Raw genomic sequence first — 12,196 nt, 5'->3', positions numbered from 1 at the left:
AGAAGCTAAAAGGGCAGCAGCTCAGTAGCACTCCTTCTCTGAAACATTTTCATTTCCAGATGACCTAAAAGGTTAGCTTAGAAGCTAGCAATCTATCCTTCATAAATATGCCTTTTTTAACTTTTAATATTACTTTAATTTTTCTTGAAGACTATTCCTCTCATACTAGTAACACTGATGACAGAGCTGGCCCTTAGGAAGCTCCCTGTTCTTCTCTATTAGTCTGGGGAGTACAGCTGTCTCCAAAATAAAGAGATACCCAGACTGCATAAATTACTTTCATATTCATGTTTCAGTACTTGAAGTATGTTAGGTGATGTATTAAGTACTCAAATGTACTCAGGTGTCTGACTTTGCCAAACCCCATTCTCAAACTAAACTCATTCTTTGCAAACCAAGTATTCCCCTCCCTTTTAAAACTTAAATCCACTGGTCTCAAAGCACTCCTGGCAGATTAATCTTCATGAAGAACACAGTGGAGCTTTCATTTTCTCTTATAAGACCAAAAGTGGTATCTCCTATTCTTCTAAGAGCCACAAAATGCACACTCAACCATCTCCTTTGGGGAATTAAAACCCACAACACTTGCTTCTCTGGAGAATCTTCTAACTAATGAGATTTATCTGACCAGCTAAGAGCAAGGGCACGAATTAACAAAGAGCAAGGGCATAAATCAATAGCCTAATAAGTTAGGACTCCTGCTCCTGTGCCTGGATTCTAGTAAAGAAGAACATGGCCTCAGCCTCTGGGGAAAACATAAAAAGTTTCTGAAGGAAAAAATAAAAATAAAATCCACCTTTCCCAGCTGAATACTCCTGTCAGTATTAGTGAGAGTCACACACCCTGAGATTCTCACCATTATCAGTTAAAATTCTCCTTACTTCAGTTTGAAACAGGGGACAAAGAGCCCTCCACCAGCCCTGGGGGCTGCCACAGTCACTGCTGGTTGCTTGTGCCACCTCCTGGCTCTGGCCTCCAGCTCAGGTGGTGGAAGGGGGACAGCACAAAGCAGTACCAATCTGGACCAGGGATGCAGAAGCAGTAGTTCATTAGATGTCATCACAGCTCTCAGATTCTGTGCTGCAATTTGCTCTTCTGGAAAGGAGGAATGGGAGAACCAACTGCTCAAGCCCTGCAAACATAGCTAAAGGCATAAATCCACTTCCTGATCAATACAACTTTGATGATTGGTAACTATGATCAATCCCATTCCCCCTCAGGTACCTGCAAGACTTTCAGGGAATAAAGCCTACCAAATTTATTATAGAACAGTATTGCCCTCCTGTGGCCAAAGACTATGCCAAAGAACCAAATCTTATAAGGATTTCTCTGTATTTTTTTAATTTATTTGTTTCTTTCTTTGTCATGCACAGTCTGCTACCCACCTTTCTGAAAGGAGCTGACAGCTGGGAGACTCCCCTGCAAGCCTCTCCAAACCTAGATCCAAAGCTAGTTTGGGCATTTCAAGGCATAGAAGCTGAACAGAAAAATAAGCAGTAGCCATCATCCCAGTCCCTCTGGCTCCTTACATTTCTCCTGATGATGCTCTTCACATCTGAAATTATTATGTGCCTCATCTTCAGTGGTGACATTTAATAGTGACAGCATTTCTTTCTGTGCACTGCCATTAATCATTCCTCTTTGCCTTAGATTTACTGCCTGTTTAATAATCCAAAAGTAGGATGTGCCCATTTTCAGACTAAGAGACAATCTATTTCTCCACTGGGAGCAAGTATGGACCTTCCAGACCTCCCCCAAACCCATGTAAGAAAACTGATTTTCTCTGATTTAAAAGTCTTTTGGTCCTGAGTGACTTAGCAAGCACGGTGTGAGAGTTTGCAGGCACACAGAGCAACAACAGAGACTACAAAGGGGCTGACACACAGCTCCCCATGGCAACACCCCAGCTCACAGGCTACACAATTAGTGCACAAAGCAAATGACATCGTCCCACCCTTGAATACATAAAGTCCTCTCTGAAATCCCCATAACTTTGCCAACAGAAGTATCACTTAACCAAGAAAATTACAATTTTTTTCTTGGATTAAATACTTGGAGATAATAAAAATCTCTTAAATATTGATTAGCCACACACCTGAGAAAACACTGTTGCAATAAAGGATTTACATAAACAGTAGGACAAATGTAGCTTAAAGCAGTCTAAATTCTTCACCATTATGTCAAAGTGTTGTTGAAAACCAAGATACAGTTTCTGTGAAGATTAATTTCACTTTACATATATCATGGAATGGGCTTCCAATCTATTTTACCTGCCAACAGTCAGTTAATATGACTCAGCTTTTCTGCCCAGCTGTCAAAGACTGAAGAAAAAAGGATAAGCATCTCCATCTTCCTTTTCTGATTGCCAGCTATGCAGTATAAGAATGATCTACCTTTTCTTTTCACAATATGTGTGTCTTTAATCAAGTCTGATTTCAATTTATACATATGTTCCAGTATTTTCTACACAGGATTTTTGTGTTGCTCCATTCAAGTTAAAGAAACCAGTCACAAATAATCCATATAGCCAGAGAAAGTTTGGGAATAGATCTGTGTTCAAAATATGCAAAAATATTTTCAGTCATTTCTGGAAAACAAACAGCCCAAAACATGGGACAAATCCTGGGCCACAACAGACTTACTTGGACACAGCCATAGTTTTTCAATGCATTGAATGCAGCTAACAGTGACCACTCCAAAACACAATTCTTTTCTGGTTAAAATAAAAAAAGGCCTTTGTGTTTCAGGTAAGTACTGACAGCAAATTTTACTTGCTGTCTAATTTATGAAAAATTAATTTTAATTATCATCTCGGAGAAACAGCATCTGCTTAGCATTAGGTTCTAGAAGAGTCTGTAGAATGTGATGAAAAATGAGGACTTCATACCCAGCTGAGTACACAGAGACAGGGAGAGCAGGATAAGGAATAATTCTCAATCTCTTGGAAGTATCTGAAAAGGTTTTTTACCTGTGCTTCCTTTCCAAGAACAGTTTGCACAGACCAAGCATACAGAACTGTAGTCTGGAAGGAAGGAGAGTATTTGAAAAGGTTTTATCCACAAGATGACAAGATGAGCAAGTGAACAAGAACAAGATGAACAATCTCACTTGCTGATGAATTCTGCGTAATCAATGTTAAGTCACAGGCTTGCTGACATTTTGGTTTAATTGGGCAGAGCAACTGTGTCTTCTGGATGGAGGTACAGAAAACAGCATTTTTCCAGCTAAAGTTCCATGGCAGTCTTGCAGCAAGGACATGCACAGGCCACACCTTTCAGCAATGTGTCCTGTATGACAGGGGAAGGAGGACATTAGATATCTTCTGGGAACCCTGGAGACATCATCCATTTCCTTCTGTGTATCTTCTTCCTAACCCCATGGGAATGGACAGTCGCATTTGGATGTTGCTGCTCACTCCCAAGTGCAGTACACTTTTGATCATTTTAATTTTCCATCTTTTCTGATCAGTTTTTATTTTGGATGCTATCTAGGAAAGATAAATAAAAATTAGTAAGATATTTAGATTCCCATTTATTTTTATTTTGGGCTGCTGAATTCGTCATCTGTAGTGCTCAGTATTAGTTATGCCACACGTAACACTCTCCAGAATCATTCTTTTCATTTAACCACTTTTCCCTAGAAAACAATTTTCTTGACAATTACCCTGATTTCTTTTCTTCTTCTTTTCAGAAGCAACAGAATCCAACTGAAAAAGTGAGGATAAGAGGATGCCACCAGCTAGTACAGGCTTTTCTGCCTCTCCTCTTGCTTTTTGACCCAAGCTATGGCAAAGGAAGTCAGTCACCATCCCTCCCACAGCACACACTCACATTTCTCTTCTGTTTGCAAGCTCAGTACTCCTTGCTGTGCTGTGAAACCCTACCTGCTCTCCTTCGAAGCACACCTCTGCCTGGATGCTGTGTACTTCAGGCAAGGAAAAAAAGTCTCTTGTTTTGGCTCCTAAGTCGTTTTTCCAGGCTGTTGTACACAGGAACTTAGAAATCTGTGAGAATTGCTCCCATTCCTGAAAATGGCATGACCTCATCTCCCTCTACAATTATTGTCCTTTTGGGTTCACTCCTCTTGACCAGATGTTCGGTCACTGCTACTCAGGCTTTGTACATCTGAATGCCTCCTGGCCAATAAGGCTAACAAATACCCTGAAATCAGTGTTTGGCTGTTGAAGTCCTTCTAACTCAACTGCAGTCTCTGCCTCCTTGAGGAATTCTCTGTGATGCCCACTAGGAAGCACTAAGATCTCAAACATAGCAAGGGATGTATATTTTTTCTTCTAGCTCTGAAATCCTCCCTTTGAAACTTCTATAGGAAGAGTAATTATTTCAGCTGGACTGGAAGAACCCATCTGCTTATTTGCTTCATTTTCTACAGCTTCCATGACCCTTCTTCTACCTATTTAGCTGAAAATTCAGGAACAGTAATGAGAATGAAAACTCCTCCTTTTAACATTCTCAGGTGCTTATGCCAGAGCTTGTAATACTCTAAAATGCCAAGCCACTGCTGAAGGCTGCTCACCAAACATTAAACTCCCCATATAACAGTAACTTGAAAAATATTGCTGCTACTCTTCACGAGTTCTGATAACAAACATGCCAGAAAATAGAGATGCTTCTGTATGTCTCAACAGATATAAAAAAAAGATACTGAGCTACATCTGAATAATGCAAACTGCAACATACAACTCTTCCTTGCACATCTAGGAAAAGAGAGCCAGGAGTTTTGAAAGGTACAGGTGTTTGGTAAAATTTGAAAGCTATATACACAATGGAAAAGGAACTGGAGAAAAATAATGTACCTATTATGAATATAAACTTAGAAAGCTGTGATGTCAATGCTAAAGCTCATGAAGGTAAGTAAACAAGGAACAGCATGACCTAAAGGAGATGGAAAGAAGAAGAAGAAGAAGAAGAAGAAGAAGAAGAAGAAGAAGAAGAAGAAGAAGAAGAAGAAGAAGAAGAAGAAGAAGAAGAAGAAGAAGAAGAAGAAGAAGAAGAAAGTAAGCAAGGCAGAGAAGCAAGAGGCAGAAATGATTCAAGGCAGCAGGACACAGAGGTTCTTGCTGAAGTTCTCCTGTTGTCACAGCTCACGGTGAAAATCAGCACTGCAGAAGCCATTGGCATTGCTGTCCTACATTTCTGAGGAGAAATGGGGATCAAGTGAAACTGCAGCCATACTTGGAAGGAGCCCTTAACTAAATTCCAGACAAAAAGGACACAGTTGCTCTGGCAGAAAACTGATGTAAAGGAGCACATCTGCCAGGTGTGTTTCTACACTGCACTGTCGAATCCCAGAAAGGATGATTCAGGAGGAATGGAATCACAATCAATTATCTATAATAGGATGATGAGAGAAAAGCACAGCACTTCAGTATATGGTTTTCAAGGAGATGGTGCTTGGCATTCTTCAGAATAGTTTTTGATACTTCATGTTCTGTTCCACCTAACAGCTCTTGCTTTTTTTTTTTTATTCAATTAGATGCCACCATGAGTTCCAATGATGGGCTTCATCTCACAGAGGAGCAGCATTATTCAAGCATATGAGATACCTGTTAGCAATTCATTTTTTCATTTTACATTCATTGTTTATTTTATAGTAATAAGCTACAGCCCAAATTCCAATTAAAAGTTACCTATACATACTATTAAAAATGCAAGTAGTCTCACAGTAGTATAGTTCATGTATTAGAAAACATGAGTACCAAAATTATAAACCAAGATGGTTTCTGGGATTCTCAGTTCTTGAGAGACCACCTCTCATCTCAAATCCTGAAGATGTTCAGAACCTAAACTACATCTCACTGAAACAAAATTTCATTTCAGGAAGGGAAACAAAATCTTGTAATTTCAATGGAGATCAATTGGGCAAGCTTTGGTCCATGTCCCTGAACTTCATGGCATCCCGTGCCTTTTGATGGCTTTCACTTTGGCAAAGACTGTTTTGGGGTTTTTTCCAGTATCCATGGCATGGCACTCATATCTAAATTTTCCAATTTTCTGGTTTTTCTTCAATTGCATTTCCTTTCATTGTATCTCCATTCCAGAGTGTTTGTAAGTCCTTCTACTTTGGCAAAGACTTTTTTTTTCCAGTATCCATGCCATGTCCCTCATATCTTCCCCTCAAAGATGTGTCTTCCTCCTTGATTTTTTCCCCTGATTTTGCAGCATCTGTGAGCTCAGTTTTGGCATCTTTGGGTCCTTTGCACGGCACCTCATTTCCTCCCAAACCACTTTCGTGTAGTCACTAAATCTCCCCATTTTCTGGTTATTTTGGGTTTTTTTTCAGGTGCATTTCATTTGATCATATCTCCTTTCCAAAGTGTTTGTGAGCCTTTCTTTTCTGTTCTGCAAGATTTCGTTTCCTTTCCTGAAATTTGAAACAAGTCAAGATTCCACGTAAAAAATCCTTATTCCCTCCCCACTTATGAAAAAAAGAAAATAAAAAGAGCCTTTACAAGTATGTGCTGAGAACTGGATAGAAAGGAAAGTTGGATTCACGCATTCTACCCAAAGTCATGTAGAGTTGCAGTCAGGAGGACTAAATCAAAGAGACAAGAATACCAGTGAGTTCTTCATTTCCTCTCAAAACAAGTCATGGTTCACTTTAGTCAGCTGCAAAGATCATTTCAGAAAGGGAAGAATTGATAAGCTGGTTTTGACATGCTTATCTTCAGCATCAGCCCTAAACAATTTAGCTGAGGAAGTAATTTCAGGAGGAAAACAGCAATACTAAGCTGCTATAACTTCTGAAAATTAACTACTCTAGAGGGATGTTTTGTAATATTATACCAATACTTGCTTTTTTCTTCTACTAAGATTAAGTGCATAGAGGAAATGATCCACTTTATGAGAATACATGTTTTAAAATAAATTCCAAACTGGTTAGTTCTCCTTGATGTTCCAGTAATTCACATTAAATACACAGGTAAGAAGGGAATGTAAAAACAAGCACTTCCCCAGTTCATCTCTTCAGCATGTTATGCAATTCATTTTCTTCAGTCTGACACTATTTAACTTCCTGCTTGAATGCACAGAATTAAATCCAAGAAAAATAAAGAAGCTATTTCAGAAAAAGTAAACAGTTACATAGATTAACCTAATTTAAATGCACAGGGGGGAAAAAAAGTCTCATTCACACTATAACAGAGTAGTTTTCCTAAATTCAGACTTGGAACAAAGCAGACATAAAATTTCTGATGCTGGATTCTCTGGGTTTGCTTGGATAGGAAAGTGAGAGTGACCCATGCAGAGAATCCTGGAGACAGGAGCTGTGATGCAGCCTGCTCTTCTTTGAGCTGAACATGGAGTTTTCCCAGAGAAGGCAGGTTTCCAGCAATGTCCCAGGTACAGCTCCCAGCCTCTGGGCCTATGAGGGGTGAGTGTGTAAAGTGCTTTTAAACCAACTGTGACTTTCCATCCCAGTGAGCTATTGCAGCTGCCTTAAGGGAATATCAGAGGAATCCAGGTCCTTTTAGCCCCGCTGAAGTAGTCAAAATTGATGTCTTAAAGCTGATTCTGACCTTGGTCTGAGATTTACAGAACAGCACACAGTCAAAGAACAGGCTTAATCCCTTGACAATCAGGATTGTATCTTCAGTGAGAGAGCTCAGCTCAATTAGTCCAGAGACCTATCTCCAACTGTCTTGTCCTGGAAAACTCAAAGCACAGCTGAATAAATTCTCTTTAATTTAATTCTCTTTCATTTAAGTTGAATTACATATCTCTCTAAAAAATCAATATATAAGGTCCACAAAGATGTTTTCTCTCTTATTACTAAGAGAAATGAAGAGAAGAAATAGGTTTCCTCCCTGTTTAAAAAACCATACTGAGAGATGGATGCCAGGCACAGAGAATCTTTTGTGTCACCAAATAAAGACAACCAGGCATCTTCAAAGCCATCTTGATTTGTACAACTCCTGTGGTATCAATTCCCAACATTAACCCAGGAGAGTTTGTCAAGAATGAACCTGCATCTGTATAGGGCCAAAAAGCCTTCAAACTATTAATATCTAATCCAAAATATTAAAAAACCCTGCCGGTGCAAGTAGAGCCAGTAGGATTACACACAGTGTTAAGGTACCTTTGTGGCTCTTCATGAGACCAGGCTGTAACTCACTGCTGACTGAGTTCAGTTTGTTCAGCCTGGAGAAGAAAAGGCTTTTGGGGGACCTTAGAGCAGCTTTCAGTGCCTAGAGAGGCCCTGAAAGAGAGCTGGAGAGGGACTCTTAAGCAGGGAGTAGTGATAGATAAAATTGCTACTTCCTCTTTTTTTTCCCTTTTGCCAGTCTTGCCCTGATTTTCTTTGGGCTCTTGTTGTGGAGCTGCATTTACCAGCCCAGTTCTTGGCAGGTTTAAGTTCTGGCCAGTCCATGCTAGGAGCCAAATGGAATCAGAAAGTCACAACACAGTGGCTGGTGCTTCCCCTTCTGTGGTTTCCTTGCCTTTACCAGCTCAGCAAATCTGGGTACCCCGACAACATCCTGTTATGATGCATTCATATTTCCCCATTATGATTCTCTTCTTTTCTTACAATTTCCCTATCTGAGGCCTATCTATGTGAACCTGGCATTGCTGAGTCCTCCCAGAAGCCAGGTATGCTCTCCCTTCCTAGAAGACAGCCCCATCCCCATTGACAAGCCCCCCAAGTCCATGTGGAGTCCATGTGGAGTCCATGTGGGTGCTGCCAGAGCAGCAGGTGGGATACTTCTGTGCACCCCTGCCCACAAAAATAAAGTATCAGGTCCCCAGAAGAAAGGTGAATGCAGAACATCCCCCTGAGCACCAGCCAGAGCAGATTTTAGCTGGTGCCCCACTGCGAGCAGAGGCCCTGAACTGTGGAAGATGCTCTGGCCTCTCCCTCATGCAGTTCATGGCATTAACCCCACTGGCACCCCAGCACGGTCTTGGACGTGACACTGGTGCTGTCTCCAGGCACTGCTCAGGCTGTGCCAGTGAGCTGACATTGTGCCAGCAGGCCATTGTGCCAGCAGGACAGGCTCAGTGTCCACAAGAATGGATTGGTGAGTCTCCAGAGCTGACACTCCACGGCCCCCAGCCCTCTTTTCCTTTCCTGCAGTGCCAGGCCAGCAAGCTGAGCCAGACAGGGACCAGTGAAGAGGGATTCTACAGCTTTCCCCCGACAGCCAGCAGGAGCTGACACAGTTGGCACAGAAGGTGAGGTTAGGAGTCTTCATGCCCTCAGTCTGGCAGTGCACAGGCAGTGATGCTCTGGTAGCCAGCTGCAAACCACCAACCAGACCTTCATTTACCCAAAAAGGCTCATTTCTGCAGAAATTAGGTCTTTTGAGAGGGTACATGATGGTATCAGTGGTTCCTGTGGTTCTCACTAGCCAGGCAGCCCACTAGCAGGGGTAAGGGGTAACCAGGCTCCCCGGGGCAGTGTGGCACTGACATCCCCTCAGGGGCTGCACCTGCCTGCTGGGGGCACCTCAAACATCACTGCAGCAAAATTCTTGCTTGACAAAGGTAGGATATAATCAATTCCTAAAGACCCCAGCAGTGCACTGTCACCCCATTTCTCTTCACAGAGAAAAGCAAGGCACAATTCTTCCCAAGAATATTTCTGGGTTTCACATTCTCTGAACCTCAAAGGAAAAACAATTCTTATAATTTGCTGTGCCTGTGTTTGTGCAAAAGTAGAATGCAATATGGAGATGTTTTTTACCCAAAGAGATGGTATTTTGTTTCCTTGGCCTGTCAGGGCCAAGTGTGTGTGTCTGTGTCAGGACTGTCAGCTGACAGTCATGAGATTCTGTGCAGTGTGTGCAGAGTTGAGTGCTTGGTAGATTCAGTTTAGAGGTAATGTAATATAATGTAATATAGAATAATATTGTATAATAAAGTAATTAATTAACTTCTGATAAGATGGAGTCAGATACATCACTATCTCCCCTCATCGGGGCAGCCTGCTAATTGGATAGTGCACACTCAGAAAGCAAGCTATGGAACTTGCTACTTTCTTCTTCTTTTCCAGTGTTTATCCTTGTTCTGGTTCTCCTCAGAACCCTGGTCAGCAAAGTTCACATCCCATCCTGGCTCTCAGCTAACAGGTCATTGCAGCAGTAGCAGGGCTTGTGTTTGGGGGTTTGGCTCCGGCCAGTCCCACCAGAGACTCAAATGGAATCTCAAAGTTGCAGATCTGTCACATGCACTTCCCCTTCTGTGGTTTCCTTCTCTGTCATGTTGCACTCATTTTCTCTCCTTTAAACCCTGGATGAATAGGGACTGAGCATTGTGAAGAGGAAAACCCTGCAGCCACCCCAGCTCCAGCCCAGTTTGTGCTCCCTCAGCCTCCGCAGTACCATGAAGTTGACAGAAACAAATTGTAGGATCATTTGTGTTGGAAAAGACCTTTAAGATCATCAAGTCCAACTGTTAATCCAGCATTGCCAAGTTCACCACCAAACTATGTTCCTAAGCACCACATCTACATGTCTTTTAAATGTCTTTAGGGATGGTGACCCCACCACTTCCCCAGGCAGCCTATTGCAGTGCTTGACAACTCTTCCAGAAAAGAACATTTTCATAACATGACCTGGTTCAATGTGAAGCCATTTTGTCTTGTCCTTGTAACCTGGGAGAAGAGAGCAACCTCCACCTCACTACAGCCCTTTCAAAAACTTGCAGAGAGCAGTTAGGTGCCCCTCAGGGGGGCCTCCTCTTCTTACCATCAAAGAAACCTGTGGAAGAGGTTTTACAGCAACTTCTGTGGGCCAGAGAGAAGTTTGATAAGAGGATCCATGTTTACTCCTGAAAGGATTTTCCAGCAAGGTTGTTGACGTAGAAGCCAAGAAAGAAAGAAGGATAAATAAGAGAAAACTGCAACTGTCTGTTCCAATAAGCACCTTGTTTGTCTTTTGTGACCAATGAGTAAAGTGTAAACTTAGGAGTTTTGTAAGAATGTGTAAAAAGCATGATACTATAATAAAAACAGGTCTGAAGCCTTCTGAAAATTGAGTATGTTGCTTTGTACTGTGACCATCTCAACTACAACACAAACCCAGCTCCTTCAGCTGTTCCTCATAAGACTTGTTCTCTCTCAAATCTGAAAATCATAGCCCTGTGGCTGGCACTTCCCTTTCTGCAGCTTATTTACATCACATAATTTTGCTGGTATGACAGACTCATTTTCTTCCGTGAAACCCTGTGCCCGCCCAGTGGTGGGGGATAGAAAAAGAGATCAGCAGGAGCAGGGGCTACTGTGCAGAGGACAGCCCTACAGACACCGCAGCTCCAGCGTCACTCGTGGCTCTCTCAGCCTTTCCAGCACCATGAGGGTCCTGGCAGCTGCCCTGGCTGTTCTGCTCCTCGTGGCCATCTGCTCCCTGGCTGAGGCTGATCCCAGCGTCCCCAGCAGCGCTGCACTTTACAAGCAGAACGGTAGGTTCTCTTTCCCCAGGAGAGAGCCCCATCCCCACTGATTAGACCCTCATGTCTATGGAGAGCTGGGAGCTGATGGGCATCACCAGTGCAGGGACTAAGCCTCAGAGATGGAGGTTTCCAGGAGGTGTTCCCAGAGGACACAGCATAGGTGATGGCAAATGCCCTGAGAGCCACAGGCAGAGCCTCTGCTGCAGTGTGGGGTCTCACTGGGCCCATCTCTCTTCCCTCACAGAAGACTCCACCTGCTGCTTCTCCTACATTTCCCGCCCCATTCCACGCAGGATGATCAGCTCTGCCTACGTGACCAGCAACACCTGCTCAAGGCCAGCTGTGGTGTAAGTACCCAGCACTGCTGGGGTCCAGGGTGCAGCAGCCAGGGCAGTGCCCCAAGGGTGTCCAAGGTTGTCCAGGATGGGGAAGGGCATGGACAGGGACAAACAGGTGCTAACAGCAGGACCTAGCAAAAGCACCCTGATGCCCTGGCTGAGTGCCTCAATACTGGTTTTCCCAACAGCCTGGTCACCAGGAGAGGAACGAAGGTGTGTGCTGATCCCAGTGCTCGCTGGGTGCAGGAATACCTGAAGGACATGGAGCTTCAGTAGTCACTCCTCCCTGCTGCTGCTCCTGGGCAGAGTGCTCAGCCCCCACCATGAGGACTGCAGTAAGAGTGCTTGAGCTGCATCCTTCTTCAAAAGGAAAATTTACTGCAATTGGCATACACTGGTTTAACTAAACTTTGCTTTTGCATAAATGCTTGAATAAAATGTTGGCTTGTCAAA

At 42.9% G+C, this 12,196-nt stretch overlaps 1 protein-coding gene across 1 annotated transcript; it reads left to right on the top strand.

Moving 5' to 3' along the window:
• The first annotated feature begins 11,179 nt into the window (after positions 1–11,179).
• LOC132072419 (C-C motif chemokine 3-like) lies at positions 11,180–12,196 on the top strand. The gene is made up of 3 exons (XM_059470729.1): positions 11,180–11,414; positions 11,650–11,752; positions 11,932–12,196. The coding sequence occupies exons 1-3, from the start codon at positions 11,306–11,308 to the stop codon at positions 12,017–12,019; spliced, it is 300 nt and encodes a 99-aa protein (XP_059326712.1). The 5' UTR covers positions 11,180–11,305; the 3' UTR covers positions 12,020–12,196.

Source organism: Ammospiza nelsoni, chromosome 4 (assembly GCF_027579445.1).
Source record: "Ammospiza nelsoni isolate bAmmNel1 chromosome 4, bAmmNel1.pri, whole genome shotgun sequence".
NCBI classification, from domain to species: Eukaryota; Metazoa; Chordata; class Aves; order Passeriformes; family Passerellidae; genus Ammospiza; species Ammospiza nelsoni.
This window is presented reverse-complemented; position numbering and strand designations above follow the sequence as displayed.